The 22,423-nt window shown below is 35.9% G+C and overlaps 1 protein-coding gene across 4 annotated transcripts in view; it reads right to left on the bottom strand.

The window, feature by feature from the left end:
• Mdga2 (MAM domain containing glycosylphosphatidylinositol anchor 2) overlaps positions 1–22,423 on the bottom strand; it is a 733,616-nt gene that overhangs the window by 246,790 nt on the left and 464,403 nt on the right. For all 4 annotated transcript variants that reach the window (XR_003376942.1, XR_003376941.1, XM_026779216.1 and 1 more), the window contains exon 4: positions 8,587–8,783. Coding sequence is in view for 2 of the 4 variants with exons in the window: in XM_026779216.1 (XP_026635017.1) it covers positions 8,587–8,783 (197 nt within the window). In the remaining 2 variants the exon portion in view is untranslated. The remainder of the gene's footprint in view (positions 1–8,586; positions 8,784–22,423) is intronic.

Genomic DNA, 22,423 nt, shown 5'->3' on the forward strand with positions numbered 1-22,423 from the left:
ACACACACACACACACACACACACACACACACACACACACACACTTCATCCTTGACCAATTAAGAGTAAGTAGAAGTTGACTTTTCTATTTCCTACCACATTTGATTTTCTTTCCCCCTAGATTCTCTTGTCTTTTTCCTTGAATCACTACTTCCATGCCCCTCCCTGAATGTCTCAACTCTATTCTCATCTCAGGTTCTTTGGTAACTGTCTGAAGCTGACTTTCTAGGTAATATCAATTCTACAAACTCTCTTTCACTCTTGGTTGGTCACTCTGTATCCTCTGATTCACTTTCTTTTGGGCTGTTGCTACTGTCCCAGTGACCATCACTAGTATGTTCTCTGTTACCCAGACTCAGAATTTAAGCCATCATCCATTTTTCACAGTTATCATTCCCAAGAAAATGATAAATGTGCTTTTGACTCATTATTTTTTTTAATTGACAGCCTCCAAAGATAAGATGTTCCATTTATAAATCTCACAAACCATCGATTTATTATACACTGATTTATTCTGATTCAGGTAATGTTCTGCCTCCTCTAGATGATCCTTTACCCAAATCATTCTGTATTCTACAACCACTCCCTCTCTCATCATGCTTTTTATATGCCACAAAATAATGAACACCTCTTCTTCATTGAAAGTCCACTTTAGATAAAACTTATTTCATTAACTAAGGCTTTAGGCCGTCTAAACAAAATTATATTCATTCCTCAAATAAACTCTATTGCCATAAAATTAGTTTCATCACTTTTGGGGGGAGACTTTCTGAAATCTAGTATTTTGCTATTAAATGAAACTTTCATCTATTAATATTTTTTCTTTATTATATGAAGTACAGTTTTTTAACTTATTGTTTTAAAGCCCAGTAAGACATCGCCAATTAAAAGTGAATTATCTTTCTTTTGAACAATTTTTGTTTCTGTATACTATGACATCTGTTTAAAACCCACTACATGGTGCTTTGTTGTGGATTTCCAGTGAACATGTTGGTTTATGTTTCTTACATGAGGTTCTAAGGACCACAAGGGAAATAGTATTCTGTATCTCTTATGACATATAGGGTCCTGAATATTCATTAATTTTTTTTAAAAAAAATCTGTTGCTTAAAATGTGAATTTTACAATCCAAAAATATATTTCTCAAGAAATATAACTCTAATAACTAAAATATTTTCAAATATAAATCTCAAGGGGTGGATGTCTGTATTATAAAAGGAGTAGAAAAAAATAAATAGCAAAATAGACCAATAACCCCTCCAAAATAAAAGCCACAAATAATTTCATTTAAAAATGATCTGTATAGTAAAACAGGTATCCTTAAAAAGAAGACTCACAAATATCCAATAGATATACAAAAGGAGTTTCAGCATCATTAGTCATAATAAGAATATAAATCAATCTTAATTATCACTTCACCTCAAAAAGAAAAAGAAAAAAATAAATTAGAAAAAAATTACTAAAACTTTACTCTATAAAAATAAGTAGACAGAAAGAAAAACATGCAAGATTAAGGACATGAAGAAATAGAAATTTGAACAGTTAGAAAAAATACACCATATACAGAGCTATTTCTAGGCCACTCAGTGCACTGCATGGCAAATTTAACTTTTACTCAAATAAAAAGGGCTTATGTGCTGTGTGCTCCTTTGCAAAGTTAAAGTGGTGAGCACGGTTCCAGAGCTGGTGGTAAAGCTACCTTCCCCACATTGGAAGGCTGAGAGAGGTGGAGCCAGCAAACAAGGCCACTGTTTACCATTACCACACTGATTACCATTTTAAAGTAATCCTTGTCAGAAAATTATTACAGATATACAATAAAGCCAGATTCAGGCAGAAATAAACTCTAAACTGGTCGATAGTGTGTTTAAAAATATATAGGCTTGGAAGAGAAAAGAAAAGGAGTACAGTTATAAAAAACAAATACTTTTAACAAAACAAAACAAAGTCTTTAAAGAGACAGTAAAAGTAATATAAAAGAGCATAGGCAGTCAAGACGTAAAGAAAAATAAGTCACATAAAGATGGAATATACACAAAGAGTCTGGGTTATGCATATTATTGAGTTTTCTTTGAATTTTTTGACTGCAAAGAGAGACTTGATTCTGGGGACTGCTAAGATAAACCAACATAAATATTTTAAAGGTGTTTTTACTTTAAATTTGGGTCTAAGGATATGTTGCTTTGTGAAAGAGGTACTGCTTTTTTTTCCCACAGAAGATGACAACCTGTGGATCCTCTCCAGGCTAATGTGGTTTGGTGGAACAAGACCCCCCAAAAGGCCTTCATAACCCTCAAAATGCTTAGCCCAACAATCATCAGGAAACAGATTGGAGAGAACAATGCCAAATTTCCAAAATGATTGCTTTAAATGTTTATTTTTCATTTCAAGGACATTGAGTATAAGTGAGTAATGGTCACATTCAATTTCTAAATAAAGGATATGCTATAGAGCTGAATACTTTGCTTTGGTATGGATCTTGGCTTATTGGTTCAAACTTAAGGTCAGATTTGTTATATGTATATTTCTGCTCTTTATTGAGAGAGGAATTGTGCTTGTACAGTTCATTTAAAAATGTAATGTATAATTAAGAAATTATTACAGATTAATAATAGTCAAGGTTTTCTAGATGTATAGAACTATATTTCAGATGGATAGGTGTTCTTCAAACCTTTCGAAGACTAAAAGAATATGGCATTTAAAATGTTTTAAGTACAAAGGCTTTCCATTACAATGAGACATATCTGCTTCTTGCAGCACCAGTCTACTTCTAGAGGATGATAGGTATCAAAGAGGCTCCTTATGGAGTTTGTTAGCTTTTTGGGCAAGAAACAGCTCTTGCCTGGACTATTTGATGTTATGCTGTATGAACTGGACATGCAGGACTCATAGAAAAATGACTGTTAAACTTGCTTAAAGGGGAACAATCCTTCAGGGTTTATGCTTTGTGAAAGACTCTGACAGATATTTTGCATCATACAGAAGAAAGTGACTGACAAACTGCTAATATAGGTAAAAGAGTCTTTCAAATTTCTGGCTTCATGGAATAGTCTGCCAGAAACTATAGACCTCGTAGGCTGAAGATGGATGCCCCAATGTTACAGAAGAAGTTTGAGTGACTGTTCAGACAGTGAGGTATCTCTGTCAGTTCTAGAGTTTTGGAAGTTGCTTACAATACAGTTCCTGCTAACTTAGGGAATATTATATTCTTCTGGGGTCTTTGATGGAGTTGAAGAATAGACAGAATTCTAGTTTTCCTCAGTTATGATAAAACTTAAAGTAGGTATAAATATCGTAACTGTAAATGTTGCAGATATTTATTTTATATGCAATTTTATATGTTAAATTTAAAACTTTTTTTTATTTAGACAGAAAAACAGAGATGATGTGAGATATGAATGTGTTTTATTACCATTGGTTATTTAAAAAGCTGTTTTGGCCAAAGGCTTAGAAGAGTAAAACCAGGTGGGAAATCCAAACAGAGATATAGAAAGTGGGTGGAGTCAAAGAAACACCGTGTAACTGCCAAAGGTGAAACCAGCTGCCAACCAGAACCTTACCGGTAGGCCACAGTTTTGTGGCTATACAGAATGGTTTAATTTAAGATGTAAGCATTATCTAGAAATATGCCTAAACTATTGGCTTAACAGTGTTGCAATTAATATAGTTTCTGTGTTATTATTCATGTCTGGGTGGCTGGGAAATGAACGAGCAATCTCAGCTTAGTTTACAGGCTGTTCCAATGCTGACTTTCTAAAGTAAAAACCAAAAATAACTATTACCTGAAATGATATTTTAAGTTATTTTCAAAACAGAGTAGACCTCTAAAAATATTGTTTCATATATAGTTACACATATATACTATCCTGAGCTACTGGGCAAAGCATACTTCCCAATTTATATTAATTCATACCTCAAATATATTACAAACATACAGATACATATAAACACATGCTTTTTTCCTTTTCACTTTTAAGTGAGTAGAGATTTGAATTATTCCTTTTAAACTTATTATGTGACTGAGATTTCACAGTGGCCTCAAGAAACATTTGCTTATTTGCTTTTGGATATAATAAGTGCAAGAAACTATAAATAAGAATTTGTTTCTCAAGAGGATTGTGAAATAAATATTCAGTTCAAATTGATGTTGTTATTAGCCTGTATGCATAGGCACACATGATAGAGTCATTTCATCATCTCTTAAATTATTTTTATTAAAGTAAGATATTATTGAATAGCATTAATATTGAAAATTTAATATCTTTCACAGAAGTTTAATTTCCTAACATTAAAAGTATATGAACTTTCATCCGATTCCTTATCCAGCATTGTCCTAGAATGTCCTCCCATCTTCACAATGAACTCTTCCCCACATAGAGAAATTACTGTGTAGTGTATCTCAGGCACAGAATAGCATTAAGGAGTCATTTGCTTCGTTATTATTTCTGATGATACTCTGTCTTTTGCATGCTCCCATACCATTTTGTTAACTTCCATTTTAACTTCTTTCTGCTTTTATTTGCACTATAATCCTCTTTCCCTTAACGCCTTCCTTATACATCAACCATGTTAGGAAGAGGGATCCTTGCCTCAACACCTCTACATTTGGCAAACATGTTGCCATACTTTGCACATGGCAAATTAAGGTTTCCTTTCTTCATTTATAAATTATAGGAGTCCTAGACAATAGAGTTAAAGAAATCTACAGTGGTTTGTCTTTGTTCTACATAAAGGAAGCTGGATTTAACTGCTACTGTGACAGTATTGGGAGATGGGACCTTTGCAGGACAGTTACATTAATGTCTAAGTCTTCATATATAAAGTTATTTTTCTACTTTAGGAGTATGCATATCAATCACAAGAGTGACTTTGTGCTTCTTTTGTGTTCCTCACTCATTTACATTGTAACTAGAATGTCCTTGATGGGTGCTATCACCTTAATGTTGAACTTTCTCGTATCTAAAATTGTGAGAAGTATATTTTTAAATAGAATACACAGATTTTTGTTCTAAGATCAGAATATGAATTAAGACATACTTTAATATAAAACTTGTTAATATTTAAAGATTGTTAACCATAAAGTATTCTTAGCAGTCAATGGAAAAATGTCTGTAGAAGCTAGTAGAAGGAAGATACATATATGATGACAAAAAAGAATAACAACATGAAAGAGCACAATCATCACACAAAGAAAATATGGACTTAGGTAATATTTTAAGTCTATAACATATAATTAGTTCTAACTCGAAAGCAACATTGATAGGTAGATAAATAATTAATGATCTTATCATACCACAAAGTTCTGTATAATTAGAGTATACATTTTTTACCTTCTAATGCTGAGAAAAATAGCTTGATAAATTTGTAAATTAAAACTAACAAAATATTATCATAGTAAAATAAATAAGCTTAATCAATTACATTTCTTTCCATTACAAGATGGCTCAAAAATCATAGTCCTTTCAATTTTCTTTCTGCAATTGACAGCTACAAATGAGGTTGTTAGTGACTGTTAAGTAGACTTGTAGATAAAAATGTTCTCCTTATCACTTTTTTTCTGTATTGTGAACATGCATTTGAAAGTTAGAATTAGACCCAAATGTCTCAATCTACTCTAATTTTCATCAGTTAGCATAATTTTGAAGAAATAGATTAGTTTGCAACTCCTCATTTGTAAAGTCCTATAAAACTAGTATTTGCCACAGGATCAATCCTCCATAATCTTTGGATTCAAGCAGAGTTTCAAAAATGGTAGTCCAGGGATCAAATAAAGACACCTGGCAGTGGCAGTTGCTGTTTTCTAAAGAGTGTGCGTGCACATTCTGTTCCCTGCAGGACTCATCAGACCTTAGCTCATTCTCCCAGGCAGAGTCACGGAGTCTCTTTGCCATATTAGTTTCAGCACTCATTGGCTTTTGTGATGTCGGCAGTAAAGCAAGCAAGTATGACCCAGTCAAGAATGAAACCCATAACCTTCCATTAGAATACATGGCTTAAGTCAGCTCAGGATGGAGCATTGCTTCAAAAGAAATTTTATAGAACTTTTTTGGTTGGATTAAATTGTATGTGCACACAAGTGTATGTGTACACACATGTATGCAGTTTAAATGAAGCTATAATAATTAGAGATAATAATACTCCCCCTCTCCAAGACTAAGAAAAATCTATAGATTCTTTTTCTCAATAGACTAAGCAAAATCTCACTACTAGACATGATAAACGTCTTTTCCAGTTTCTGGTCAGAGGCATCCAAGATATTCCCCAGACAACATAGGTTATTGCTGTTTCTCATGGTTTCTTCCTGAAAATTAAATATAGGTCTATATTATTAAAGACTCAAAAAAAAAAAAGCCGGGCGATGGTGGCGCACGCCTTTAATCCCAGCACTCGGGAGGCAGAGGCAGAGGCAGGCGGATCTCTGTGAGTTCGAGACCAGCCTGGTCTACAGAGTTAGTGCCAGGACAGGCTCCAAAGCCACAGAGAAACCCTGTCTAGAAAAAACCAAAAAAAAAAAAAAAAAAAAGACTCAATGTACTTTGGACACATAACTATGAGGAATTTAGCTAGGTCTCATTGGAAAGCATCTTTCTAGCTAGCTTTCATAGGATATGAAATTACTATGCAATCTACCAAGGGAGAAAACAACTAGTAGTCCTATCCAGGTGTGATGCTTATAAGCCAGAAGAATGACCACTACGGCAAGATATCCATAAAAGTACAATAGTGGCATTCATAAGTTGGGAATAATCAACACTTGTCTACATCCTTATCATAAAAGGTAACTGAAACAGCCAACTACTCTGAGGTAGTGAGGTTTTAGATCTTTGAGAAGAATTTTCCACTGCCACCTAATTAAACCACTAAAGTTTCCAACTTCATTCTAAATACTTATATCCACCAATGTGTATAGTTCAAAGAAGCATCTCTTTGAAACAGATAGAGATCATTACAGAAAACCACAGCTAGTGAAAATGCAGAGAACTACTGACATGGGGTACTTAGTCCCAGTTGATACATCTATAACTCAACACTCACACCTAAGGTTCATGGAACATGTGGAAGAAGGGCAGAGAGAGTCAGAGGATAAAGAAATCAGCTATGAGCTATATCTCAGAAATGAAAGGCATTTGGGGAATCTAAATGCCCCTCAATTGAAGAATAGATAAGAAAAATGTGGTACATTTACACAATGGAGTATTACACAGCAGAAAAAAAATGACAGCTTGAAATTTGCAGGCGAATGGATATATCTAGAAAACATCATAATGAGTGAGGTAACCTGGACCCAGAAACATGAATATCACATGTACTCACTTATAAAAGGCTAATAGACATAAAACAAAAAAAAATCCAGCCTACAGTTCATATTCCCAGAGAACCTGTAGAACAAAGAGGACCATAAGAGAAACATACGTGGATCTAATCTACATGGGAAGTAGAAAAAGACATGATTTCTTGAGTAAATTTTGAGCATGGGAGCCATAGGAAAGGGTAGAAGGGAATGGGAAAGGAAGGTAAAGGAGTAGAGAAATATATATAGCTCAATAAAAACAATAACAAAGAAATAAAAGGCAAGCTATCCCCATGATAGCTACATGGGGAAGTCTACACAATGCTCAAGCAAAGAGAACAGTAAAAGACATGCTAATGTAGAAGAGGGAAGTTTCATTGGCCCCACACTCAGTTAAGAGGTAAAGGCAATTGATGAGTTGTGGGAGAGGGAGAATTAAACTTCTACAGTGGTAAGTCTCCTGATTGGTGACCCAATATCAAGTGTTCAACCCTGAAAACATAAACATACAAGCAACATTACACAGGCACATCATGTATTTATGAACATACAGATTGGTGTGTTTATCCATGCATATGTGTGTGTGTGTGTGTGTGTGTATGTGTGTATATAACCATAGTGATTAAGGAAAAAGGCATAATTTAAGTTTGTCATTACAAGTTGGAAAATTACAATTGTTGCTTTAAAATGTTTTCAATCAAATTTATCAGTGAAGTGTATAGGCATGTTTTTAAAAAAAAAAAAAAAAAAAAAAAAAAAAAAAAACACTGAGGTAAACATGGGATGTGTTGGGGGCACTGAGACCCGAGATCCTGAACTTCTTGTAATCCCCTGATCTGAGTGCCTACAGCTGCTCTGAGCATGAGCCCTTCAGGAGTTCCTGATGGCAGGAGGTTTGGCTGGGACGTGGCTATCTCTGTATAATCTGCCCCTGAACACAATAAAAGGAGCATTCTTGGGGAATTCAAGGATGACCTGTGTCGCTGTCTCTCTGTCTGTGTGTGTCTGGGTATTTTAACCTCCAGCCCCCTTGCCCGAAGCTCGGTAACTGGGTGCCAGGGCACAGAGCGCAGACATGGGGGCGCGGTGCGCAGCAGGGATGAAGAAATATGACTTCAGGAATCAGCATTTCAAATTTAACTATCACTTGTAAAACTGATTATCTTTTATATCTTGGTATCCTGTTCTTTCAATCAAACATATATTGTTTTATTAAAGAGTAGATAAGGAGAATGATCTTCCCAAATAGCTGTAATTTTGTTGTTAGGGTAGGAACAGTGTTCCTAATCTCTTACCTGGGTAAAGAAGGGCTCGTAAATCTCTACTCCTTTGTCAGATCCTTGAAGCAACACTTCTTGGCCACGCCTCCAACTGTAGCGCACAGGCGGGTTGGAATTGGCCACGCATCTGAGAAACACTGTTCTCTCATAGTAAAATTGTTCTTTAGCTTCACCTATGCTTTGATGAACAGTTACTACTGGATCATCCAAGTCTAAAAGAAATAAAAATAAGCAAGTGACATTACAGGATGCACAGCTTCTAAACTATTGCAAACTTATGCCCTGAACAATGATCCAAGCTTCTATTGATGGTGGCGCTCTGAGTGCGTGATTAAGCTTAGCAAACTCAATACTGCTAGTGAAGTTATGGCTAGTGATGGAGGAGGAGAAAGAAGGCAGAATGCAAAATTCCCTCAATTTAATCTTTTAAAAAAATGTGAATTACATGACATTCCTACTTTGATTTCTTGTTTTGCAACGTTCTAAGATTTTCTCTTAGATATCTTTCAACATTAGCATCTTTTCACAGCTACCTCACAGACTTCTAATTTTAGTACTGTAGATTTACAGAACAACTGCTGCTTTCTGTGAAAGATTAAGAACTGTCAGATCAAACTCACTCTGCTGTCCATGAAGGCACTGTGCTGTCTGATCTTAACCAGTTGGGATTCTGGGGATTCCCAATCCTATGAAATATTCACATAATGATTAGCTCTTCACATAAACCTAATCCAGCAGCAGACTAGTGAACTGAATTCAGTTTAGCCGCTTGAATAAGGAAGTAGGTTTTATGTGACTGTGCACATTTTCTTTTTTTGCTCGTTAAAAACTTTTCCCTCAGAATTGGGCAGTAACCACAGGCTGATGACATAACCACGGCAGCTCCTCAGACTCTGAAGAGTTAATAGCTTTATTGTTTTCCTTTTTATTGTTGTGATGAAACACACTAACAAAAGTCACTTTTAAGAGAGTTTACAGTTCCAGACAGGACACTGTTCAACATGGAGCAGGAACGTACGGTTTTCGTGACTCATAGAAAGCAAACTGATGACATCTCATTCACTCTTGGTAAGCAAAGAGAGGCTAAGAAGTGAGATGAGGCTCTAATATATAAAACTGGAAAAGCCTGCCCCTAGTGATATAGTTCCTCTAGAAAGTCTCAACCTCTTAAAGCTACCACAACTTCCCTGAGCAGTGCCATCAGCTGGGAACAAATGTTCAAACACAGGAGCCTAAGGGGACATTGATATCCAAACCTAAATAGTAGGGTTATCTTCTCTAGTAACCCCTTTCAGATGTATTCTTAGGTCTTTTCTTGTTTTAGGGTAATGTGATCAGGCTCGGATAGTAATGACCTAGATCTGAACACCCATTTATACATCTATTCTCCTGGTCTGCATGCAATTTGGGTCATAGGTTACTAGCCTTCTAAGAATTTAATCTTAGGATAACAGCTTTCTAAATAGTCTATTGGCAGAGTTTCTTTTGGAAAAAAACATGAATTTTTTTCTCTTTAAAGTGAAAATCAGCAATCCTGAGCAAGATGTATGTAAGCAAATCAAATATTAGAAGTAGGTTATAAATACTTACGCATATGTAAGTATATATGTGCATTCTGAATGTATGCTGTGTGTACATATTGTTTAAGTAATACAATATATCACTTTAATATATCTTATTATACATTTGGGTATATATTCTCTTTTGTTTATAATTTACATACTACTAAATACTGAATAAAAGTATTTTTCATAGGTAGGTGTCAGAAATAAGAAACGAGGACATATGCTGATATAGTAAGTGTACTGGATAACACTTTCTAAACCAACATTGGGGTTCAATTAATTCTTTTTTCCCACCAGGATATAGGACCTTTGAAAGCACAAGCACTGTTTGGATTGCAATGATTCCAAGAAAGGGAATTTGTTGATGATCATTAGCTGCAATACTTTCAGCAGCAAGAAGAATAAGAGCTGCGATCCTGAGCAGGAAATCTGGCTTTCAATTAAAATAATTACTCAGACCTACATGTGAGATATAATGGCTCTAGCCGATAAAAGCCTAGGATTCTGGGTAGTCTCATTTCCTGGAAGAAATTTCTGCAAGAATCTACGGTGGGATCACATCCATCATTTCCTTGTAATATTATTTCTCAAGAACCCTCACACCGTGGCCTCATATATTGTATTGCATGGGCACCTTTCCTAGTGTGCTCACTAGAGCTTTTATGCAGAGGAAGTAGAGATCTTGGTCACCATACCTTTCTCAGTCATGCTTGATGATTGCTTTATTTACCACCAAATATGGAAAAGAGAAGCCAAAAAATTCTCCCTGGGATAAGTGAGCATTCCTCCCATTCTGAATTGCTTTCTTGCCATGTCTTACTTCTGTGAAATGTATATTCTGTCTGTTCAGGACAGTGCCTCTTCTTATGTGTTGTTTCTTGATACTGGAGGCTAAAGTAACTGATGGCCACAGCTTAGAGATTAATGGGATTCTTCCTGTGTCATTTAATAAAAGTTTTTCCTCTTCTGGGAACTGGGCCTCAAAATTGGCAAAGCCTAGCATTGTGGGAAGAGAAGTATCTATTTCAGTGGGTCATTGGATGTGATGGTAGTAAGTGAGGCCCCCCATTGTTTCTTAGACCCATGAATCCTTACGAAAATATCATGTAATTCTGATCAGTGACTGGGAATTTCACTACCATCTAGAAAAAGCACCTTCTCCTCACTGGATTCTATCTTTAAAGTTAAGTTGACATTTCAAAAGGCCATTCTATCCTTCTACAAAGCCAGCATTTCCAGGTGATGTGGGATATACTGTGACAAGATAATACTATGACAACATGCACACTGAATCATTTTTTATGTCCATAACAACACTGATCCTGCAAGTGGCATATCTAAAATGTGCCGAGGTTTCCTCTCCTTAGTATATTGTTTTCCAAGTAAATGGATGCATGTTCTTTCTAGAAAGAATTGGGTGACTGGCTCATCATGAAAATAGTCGGGGTGATGCCGCAGAGTAATTCAGTTGCCCATTTGGTCAATATAAGCACATTGTGAAATTACCTCAGGAAGCATATATTTTTTTTCTAATTGTCCATATTCAGTCTTTTAATTATACATATTTAATATATTTAACCATATATACTGTATAATACTGAGTGGTTATCTACTTACTTTTTCCCCAGGGATAATATATCCTAAGAATCTCCACATTTTTTTGTGAGACTAGAGTGCTGAATGCATTCCAATTAGCTATTAAAGTAGACGAGTATACTCATCCAGCCTGTGCCAGTTACGCACTATCATTTGAAATCTATGACCTTGAGAAATTGTCATGCACACTGATCATGCAAAATCCAATTATATATTAGTATCTCCTTTCATCAACATTGTCTAGAAAGAACTGTGAGCAATGAGATGCTCAATGATGTCTATGACTCACTTATGAGTGTATTCTTACTGCTTTAGTCAGTGGAGCATCCTCTATACATTTATACAGAATAGGGTCAGGTATTATTATTTCTGGACCTTATCTGCCATTCACCTTGGCAAGCCCATAAATCTGGTTTTATATTTTTTTAATACTCTGCTTTGCAATGGTGGCAGTTTCACCTCACTCAGTAGGAACCTTGTCTTCCCCACTGCCTCCGAAGGCGGTAAGAGCTCGTCATGCCAGAGAGCTCACATGTCAATAAGCTTTTAGTTTTCAATCTCACTTGATCGCCTCTGTCCACAAGCTCATTCAATTTTGTTCTCCATCACATTTAATTCTATAGTCTTAGGATCTCATTTCATACATACTGTAATAACTCCAGCTCCATTCTTCATGAATCACAGTTTTCTTTTTCCCTCTCATTTAAAAACATAGCAGTTTAAATGAAAAGTTATTTTATTGCTGGTTTGTACATTCGTTTCTTTCCTTGTTTAAGACAGGGTTCTGATACTTTATAGAGCCTCAGCTGGCGTGCATCTTTTTGTGTAGACCAGAGTGACTTGTGCTGTACAGCAATACTCTATCTGCTTCTGAGTGCTAAGATTGCAGGTGACCATTTCCTTATCTGGGAAAGTGATGCCATAGAGCGACTGTATGCAGTTATCTTCTTGTCATGCTTGAAAGCAGACAATATATTCTGATCAGTATCTATTTCCTTAAAGTCAAGAATTTTCTGTATCATTTTAAAGAAGAAGGACATTGGAGTTCCTGCAAGAAACAGGCTACTTCCCTAAAGCCTAGACTGCTTAAGGAAATCTAGGGTTTCATATTTTTGACTTCAAAAATTGCCAGTTTGACATTCTACTTTAAACAGAGTTCTCTCTCTCTTCTGACCCTCTACTATGCTTCCAAATAGAAATCTCTTCATATTTTGTCACTTACTCTCCCTACTCTCAAGTAGTAATTAATCATGAAGTCATCCTTTCATGAAGTTTTTGAGCATGGCATGAATGGAGTGCAGAAGAAACTGATTCCATTATTCTTAGAATTATTTCTTTCCCCTGAATTCCTCCTGAGAGACTGAGCTCATGCTGTTTTACTTTCCACTGATGTCCCTCCTCTCCACAGGTGAAGTTTTTCCATGCAGATCACTGTAGCATTCATTCAAGGATGCACATTGTTTCCATTGGGGCCTTTAGCTTTCCTCAGAGTGTCAGACAATTGCTTATAGGTGACCGACAGGCAATGCATCATTAAATACATTTCAAATGCAAATTCTTTAGACCACACAGTAGGAATACTTGGGAATTCTGATATTTTGATAATAGTATGCACTGAGAAAACATATTAAGAATTGTCTCAAGTGTACTTAATGTAGGAGTACTTAATGTAGGGTGTCTTGCCTAACATGAAAATGTCCTGGAGTTGATTGGTTCAAAAGCTGGGAGAAAATGCCAAAACAACTATCCCTAAAACACAAAAAACAACAACAATGAAAGATATAAACAAACAAAACCAAAGTTCCCCAAGAATCAATGTTGGTTGCATGTTAACAGATGATTCTTAAGCAATGATTAGACAGTATGATGTATTACTACAAAAGCTCCAGGTAGTCGGGACAGAGGTCCTGAGTTGAGGACCTAGCAAAGCCACTGCACAATTTTTCAACAAGGGGTACTCTAAGTCACTAGATGCTCAGTTATAAGAAGGCTCAGTCTCGCAATAAATAGATCTTTTAGGTGAACACAACTGATTGAGAGGTCAAATGAATTATATTCTTTCTAACATTTCAAGGAGCTAGTTTTCTTTAAAATATATTCATATTAATTTTATAGGCTATTTATAAAAAACTCGAACTTACAGAAACTATAATCACTTACACAGGAAAGATGTTCATGAAAGTAAAAAGCATGTGATTTAAACAAACAATTAAGTCATTTAATTGTGGATAAGTGTTTCAAATTTATAAAATGATGTGAGTTAGCAAATGCATTATTGGATATGCAAAACTGTGCCTTAAATATATCTAAATTATAAAACTTCTAAGATTTGCTATTAAGTATTTCCATATGTGTGTAGGACCCTTACTTCAGTCAGATTTTTATTTCCACAAACCAATATAAGCTACCTAAATACCCAATAAATACCCAATAAATCAATCTTAAGTAAGACAAATCTCTTAGTGATATGACCAGTGTCAGTTTTCTGCAAGGCTACCCATATATATCATAATAATTACTTAAGGGAATTTATTTTTACTCTTAATCTTGGCAGTTTACCATTTATAACTGAAGTAATTTTCCTGAAACATTTTGCTTGATTAAAGATGTCAGACCCTTGCAGATTAAATTCATTCCAAGAAATAAGAATCTGATGCCTGATGTGTGCTATCTTCCTTCTCTCTAGGAACTCGTCCGTCAGGAGGATTTATAGTATAGACAAGACTCTAACCAGCATTAGACAAAAGGGAAGGGGATTTTGGAAAGCACTAGGAAGTTCCCACACATTTCAGTTTGTGTAGTTTAAAGAATGAGCTACTTGTCCAATTTTATCTTCCATACCTTTTTTGAGTTCCTATGGCACATGCATGCTATGGAACATGCAAGTGTTCAAGACAGAGTAGGCATCCCAAACTAACAGTGATGGATCTAAGATTTGTCAAGTGTATGCTTTGACAGGAGTTATTTCAGAAGAAACTTCAAGAAGGGCAACTCATGTCATCTTCACAGAAAATTTGTCTTTTATTATCTCAAAAATAAGTTTCATAAGGATTGATACTTCATAACTGCACATGTATTAGGGTCACTATAATAACTGCATTTATCTAAATTTTTATATCTTATATTTTGTTGCCAACTTTTACATATCTGCAAATATACTCACTATTATAAAAGCTACCTAATTTACAAGCACCCTGCAATGTATAAGTCAAGAAAATGAGTTAGATGAGAAAACACTAAAATTAAAATGGTTAAAATTTCTGTAGAGAATATAAGAAGGGAAAATAAAAGCATCTTGAATAAAACAATAGTAAAAGATTTTTTTTTCAAAATGATATGTGAAGCAAATTAGGAGAATAACATATGAGAAGGAAATAGTATGTATAAACTTGTAAGATTTCAGAGTGAATTTTATGTAAAGTATACATAGCTATGCTAGAGGAGGCTATATAATATTATAGAACATTTGAGGGATGAAAATGTGCTAAAGCATTACTATCTCCACGCATAGACTAGGGAATCAATTACATTGTCTTTAGAGAATATGTGCTTTTTTCAGAAATAACATACTAGCTTCTTTCTGCCTGAAGGAAGTTAATATGGCAAATGTAATGACAAGAAGATTAATCAGAATGGGAAGATGATTCTGTGGTAGTTGATGCAAACTTGTATAAGACAATTGAGACAAGATTTTGTCAAAAGGCATGGAGGGAAGGCATGAATGAATGAGCTATTTGTATGACTAGACGTGGTGCTCCCGAGAGAGAGTAAGTCAAGGGTTCCTTGCAGATGATCTGGTTTTCAGCTTTGGGTGAATTATGTGTGTGAAATGAGAACTGTGTTTGGCCATTTATGAGCAAAAGTTGAGTTAGTTCAATGTGGATCATGTTGAATGTCAGGAAAAACCACTCCTCCGGTCACAAAGTGTCTGACCTGGAGACTTGGGGGTAACCAACAGATCTCTAATTGGAATTAAAACAAGCTGAAGAGGAGGGAATTCATTCCTGGTACTGTTAACTTAGCCAACTATCCTTGATTGAAAAGGCCATAGACATGAAAGATGAATCTTCAATTGCCATTTGTTTTCCTGTTTTGTTTTGTGACACACTGAATAACCAGGGACTTTTGTGGCCATGGGTTTGTGTCATCTATTAGAAGCCAGATGGCTCTGCAATGGGAGTATAAAAAAAGCCAATGTCTTCTCCTTTATGATAACTCATCAATAACCAAAGGTTCAGCTGTAAGAAGCCCTCTCTGAGCCATAAGTGATTGTGGACAGGACAATCTTGTATAGACCTAGCACAACTAAATGGCTGCATTGAGTTCATGGCTGCAGTGGTTGGGTAGTGCCGAGAAGAAAGCATTTCATATGTTTTTGCCCTATATTCCAGCTCTTCATAGTCTGTGCACCCCTTACACATTGCTGCTGTGTCTTCGAGAGAGTAGTATGAATATCCTCTTTTAGAATGGCCCTCAACCATCACTTTGTCTTAGTATCTTGAGCAGCCATGAGTCCCTGAATCCATTCATTTATTGCAAAGAGGGGCTTCTTCAATTGAGGCTGACAATATAAACATTGGTATTTAGAAGGCAGTTTGATGCAATTTACACTTATTTAATGAGTTAACTCCAGTGACTTGAAACAGTTAACCTGACTGCTAGCCTGTATCGGCCAAACCAATCAATGCATTATGAGGATGAATTATTATTTACAGCTGAAGTTCTAGGGTGCAGTTGCTAGTTAAGGAGTCAATTAATCTAAAAAATAATCACAGCAGAAGTGTGTTTTCCACAGGGGTTTATTCCACCATTTGGTCCAATTTTTCTGTCTTTTAATCTTTGAATAAAACCAAATGAATCTGAAAACCCAGATGGCAAAGATACAATGAGTACTGTATTGGATGGCAGCTTTCCCTCTGGGAAGTTCCAGACACCTTAGAAATCCTACGCAGAAAATACACAAACAGGTTTTATGTTTTTGTTTTGTTGAGGGGTGTGCAAAAAAACTACTTAATATGCTAGAAGGCAGTAAATAGTAGAGTACATTATTTTACCAGTTTAGAGACAAGATTTGAATAATTGCAGCATACATGATCAAAACAATAGATAGTGCTAACCTACAAATATGTGCCTGTCAGTTAACCCAATATGAATAAAATTGCCCTACCCTGAAGCCTTCAATAGACAGAAAACAAAACAATTGAGTCTTCTTTAGACATATCAGACATTAAGAACAGAATACTTTTTTATGAGTGAGAAAACAGAAACAATGAATATTTAGCATTTTCTGTAGATACCAACTCAAAGGCATGTTTGCTTTAATAAAACAAAAAAGAATTTTCTACAATTGGTGAGAAGAAATATTTTATATTTTTTTTCTTCATGGTGATTTTGGAATAGCAATTAATTTTATCTGGTAACTCATAAAAGAAAGCAGACAAAATGAATACTCATAGCCAGCTCCTCAGAGCTCCTGAAGACATTATTTTTCAAAGCAAGACATTTACAGGAGTAGGCTGAGCTATAAGATTTAGAGTCATTCTTGTGTGAAAATTTGCTGTTAGTCATCTACTAGCACAAACAAGAATACATTGAATTTTTGTGATGATTTTAGAAACACATATGTTTACACATTTTACAGATCCTTAATGATACTGTTCTACATATCATTACAGGGAAAGAAATGTTCAAATTTTATATTTCCTGTAGTAATAACTCTTGTATATTTCCTTCATTTTCTCTTAACTTCATTTCTATTCTTTCATTATCTCTTTGATAATTTCATACAAGGTGTTTTTTATCATTTTCACCCTTTTCCCCAAATCCTGCCAGAACCAGCTCTATTTTTATATACTCATCTTTATGTTCTTTCTCTCTTTCCCTCCCTATTATTCTCTCACTCTCTCTCTCTCCAATTTGTGCTTTTCTTTCTTTTTTTTTTTTTTTTTTTGGTTTTTTTTTTTTTTTTTTTTTTTTTTTTTTTTTTTTTTTTGGTTTTTCGAGACAGGGTTTCTCCGTAGCTTTTGGTTCCTGTCCTGGAACTAGCTCTTGTAGACCAGGTTGGCCTCGAACTCACAGAGATCCGCCTGCCTCTGCCTCCCAAGTGCTGGGATTAAAGGCGTGTGCCACCACCGCCTGGCCAATTTGTGCTTTTCTTATATTGTATGTGTCATCTTCCACTGGAGCATGGTCATTCTAACAGGGCATACACTCTTAGAGAAAACTGACTATTCTCCCAAATGTCAATTGCTAAAAGCTCCTCAGCTAGTGGTGCAACTTATCCATGCTAGGACATGATCTGGCTTGAACTCTTGCAGGACTTGTGCATACTATCACAGCCATTGTGAGCTCATATGTTTCATTGTGAGCCCTTCTGTATCTGGAAGTAGTGTTTCCTTGCAGTTATCCATAACTTCTGTTCTTATAAACTTTCTGTCCTTGATATGGGATTCTTCTCTGTATGTTGTAAATACCATTGGTTAATAAAAACACTGTCTTGAGCCTAGAGCTCAAGGAAATAGAGCTAGCCAGGGGAAAACTAAACTGAATTCTGGGAGAAAGGAGGTGGAATCAGAGAGAAGCCATGGAGCCATTGCCAGAGACAGATGTGCTGAAAATTTACTGGTAGGTCATGAACTCGTGGATATGTACACATTAATGGAGATGGGTTAAATTAAGACGTAAGAGTTAGCAAGTAAGCTAGAGCTAACGGGCCAAGCAGTGATTTAAATAATATGTTTTCTATGTGAGTATTTTGGGAGTCTGCGTGGCCAGGAAACAAACAAGCGTCTTCCCTACAACATGCCTTCTCTTCTACAATGATCCTGAGTATTGGGAAGATGGAATGTAATACAGAAATTCAATTTAGGACCGAGCATTTAGCAGTTTTTGTCTTTTATACCTTGACTAGTTGTGGATCTCTGTGTTAATCCTCATCTACTATGAATAAAATCTTCACTGATGATACTGGAGAAATCCTCTAATCTGTGAGTGTAATAAGAAGTTGCTAGGAGTTGATTTAATACTGTGTTATTGAGCAGAATAAGAGTAGGAGCTCACCAAGGCCAGCTGGACTGTGACTGAAAAAGCATGGGATAAAACCGGACTCTCTGAACACGGCAAACAATGAGGGCTGATGAGAAGCCAAGGACAATGGCAAGGGGCTTTGATCCTACTTAATGTGCTAGCTTTGTGGGCGCCTAGCCAGTTTGGATGTTCACCTTCCTAGATATGGATGGAGGGGGGAGGACCTTGGACTTTCCACAGGGCAGGGCACCCTGACTGCTCTTTGGACTGGAGAGGGAGGGGGAGAGGAGTGTGGGGCGGGGGAGAAAGGTGGGAGGAGGGGGAGGAGGGGGAGGGAAATGGGAGGCTGGGAGGAGGCGGAAACTTGTTTTTTTTCCTTTTCTCAATAAAAAAAAAGCAAAATAAAAATAAAGTGGAAAAAAAAGAGTAGTAGGTTCATCTCTAGAACCCATGATCTGTCTAGCTACAGGCACTCTTCTCTAGTATTTGTGAGAGATGTGAGTTTTAACTTATGGAAGAGACCTTAATCTAATTAGAAAGAAGTACTTGCTTACTTCCATAATGTTCATGCCATCATTGCACCGATGCGATATACATCACCAGGACACTCATTGCAGTAACTTTCAGAGTTCACAACAAGGTAAGAAAACTGATTATTTTGCATAATGCTGGAAGGTCCTATGCATATCAAAGGATGAAGTTTCCAGGTGAGTACTTGATTTCTCCAGATTCCTATTTTTTTTCAGCAATAGTTTATCACTGCTAAGTTTTAGAGGGTAACTAATAGCATTTGTGTTATATATTATCATTATATAACAGCAACACATTCATGGTTTTTGAATATGTACATTTTTGACAGGACATTTTTAAATGGAAAATTGGCGTGCAAATCATTGTAACTGATTTTGCTAGGTTACTTTTCAAAAGAAACATGTACCTCAGCAAAGTACATGAGCATCATTTTTTTCTGCATCTCAGTCATATTTTTCCTGTTCTGAATGTTTATGTGTTTGATTGCATAAGGTGATAGCTCATTGCTATTTTAGATTGCACTTTCCTGGTTATTGTGAACTTGAATAGCTTTTGATTTCATAAATGGCCTTCTATACTTTTGTTTTCTAATTCCTTATGAATATCCTTTGTTTCTATTTCACCTGGATTAATTATCCTTTTAAAAAATATCAGCAGAATACTGTTATTCAAGGCTTTTTCGCTTTTATTTAATAGATGTTCTCATGAACAAAATAATAGTGTCTATTTGTATTGTTTGACTCATGAAATAAGGCTAGATTTTTCCAACACTGAACATGAAGGTTTACTACATATAAAATTGAATTTTGAATGTGATATGATTGACTAATAAGTTAGATTTTGTTTTATTTCTTTGTTTCTGATGAGTGTATAGACTCAGTAGCCCTATCCAATGGTTCATTCTTTGACAGGGAATTGAGCCCAAGCTTTATTGTATATTAAAGTTTCCCACATAATAGGCACTCCTTCTGATTTATTATCTGTGCTATATGAATTTGTCTGTTCCTATGTAAAATGCAATGTGACCGAGAAGATTTTTAGCTTACAAGTTCTACTAAGACAGCTTCTTGGATCCTAGTTCATTGGTGCTGTTCAATTTCACACATTGTTGGTTATTCTCTGCTTCCTGTATTAGAGCTAATGTCTAGAGTATTTTATTTTATTTAAATGCACAAACACAAAACTTTTTTTTTCGAGACAGGGTTTCTCTGTGGTTTTGGATCCTGTCCTGGGGCTAGCTCTTGTAGACCAGGCTTGGTCTCGAACTCACAGAGATCTGCCTGCCTCTGCCTCCCGATTGCTGGGATTAAAGGCGTGCACCACCACCGCCCGGCAATCACAAAACTTTCAAAACTCCTCCTTGAGACTGTATTATATGTGTGCTTATTTTTTATTCAGAAACTCATCTGGATATGTGCAGTGATAAAAGTTGATTACTTGCCGGGCAGTGGTGGTGCACGCCTTTAATCCCAGCACTTGGGAGGCAGAGGCAGGCAGATCTCTGTGAGTTCGAGGCCAGCCTGGTCTACAAGAGCTAGCTCCAGGACAGGAACCAAAAGCTATGGAGAAACCCTGTCTTGAAAATTGAAAAAAAAAAAAAAGTTGATTGCTTTACCTCAAGTTCGCAGGGACTAGGACAACATTCAGGGAGTCTGTTTGGATTTAACCTAGGTCCTCTGCATATATTTTATGGTTGTGTAGCTTGTGTGCTGGTTTTCTTGTGTGACTCCTAACCACGGGAGCAGGGCAGGTACAGGCTATCTTTGACTACTTTGTCTGCTTTTGGGATCCTTTTCCTCCTACTGGGTTGCCTTGTTCAGATATGAGGTATGTGCCTAGTCATATCGCAAACTGTGATGCTATATTTGTTGATATTCCTTGGAAGCCTGCTCTTTTCTAAAGGGAAAAGAAAGACGAGTAGATATGCGGGTAGTGGGGATGGGCTAGCAGGAGTGGAGGGAGGGTAGTTACTTTCAGGATATACTATATGAGAGAAGAATAAATAAATAAACAAATAATTTAATGAGGTATATTTTCACCTGGCATGGCTGCAGGATAGTATCTCACCATTTATGTTTTACTTTTTCACTTCCATTAAGACCAGCATGAATTATCTCTTAATTTTATAATCTCTTCTGTATTTAAAAATCAGAGCTTAATTTAAGGTTATGTCTCTTTATGACAAATCTGCCAAATATTTGCTCTTTTCCTACATCACTAGAATTGTAAGAGGATTGCCACTTTCAGATTCCTTTTTTATTATGACTTTATTTTTAAACACTTATATATGTATATATCACAAGTATGTGAGTACTCAAACAGAAGAGTGTGTTGGGAATCCCTGGAGCCTGAATTCCATGCGATTGAGAGTTCCATGGCACAAGCTATAGGAATCAGACTTGGGTCCTCTGTAAGAAAAGCAAATGCTTCTAAATGTTGTTCCATTTGTCCTGAATTTTATCAAGCCAAGATTTGTGTTTTCCTATTTTTCCATTTGATTCTGTTGTCAGTTACTAGATACTTTGTGTTCAGTTATAAATAATGAAGATGAACATTAATTTCTATTTCATTAGTAGTAACAAATGCTGCATATTATCCACTGAATTTAACATTTACTTGTAGAGAGTTTAAACTGTACACTGTATAGATACCTTCAAGGTAACCACTAGTTCACTGCTGATGTCCCTTCAACACAGAGGTCATCAAGATCTGTTTTGAATATCAAATTAAAATATAGCTAGTAATCACTTGGCTATTGTACAGTATGTTATGTTTGGAACTTGTGTTCTACAAATCTTTACTTACTGGAATTTAAGGTTTGACCCTAAAAATATGAATAATATACTCAAGAAGAGATAATTTTTTCCCAATGTCTTTCACTTTGATTCTCCCTTTTCTCTTCATGTCAATGAAAAACATTGAAATAACCCTGATGGCAAGTTTTGATCCCGACTTTTACTCCTTGCTTCTGACAGGAAACCTTTGGGGAAATATACACATATATATTCCCTTTCTTTAAATTCAACATCAACCTAGGTTTTCTGTTTTCTTCTTCTTCTTCTTCTTCTTCTTCTTCTTCTTCTTCTTCTTCTTCTTCTTCTTCTTCTTCTTCTTCTTCTTCTTCTTCCTCCTCC

The sequence above is a fragment of the Microtus ochrogaster genome, chromosome 1 (genome assembly GCF_000317375.1).
Source record: "Microtus ochrogaster isolate Prairie Vole_2 chromosome 1, MicOch1.0, whole genome shotgun sequence".
In the NCBI taxonomy this organism is placed as follows: Eukaryota; Metazoa; Chordata; class Mammalia; order Rodentia; family Cricetidae; genus Microtus; species Microtus ochrogaster.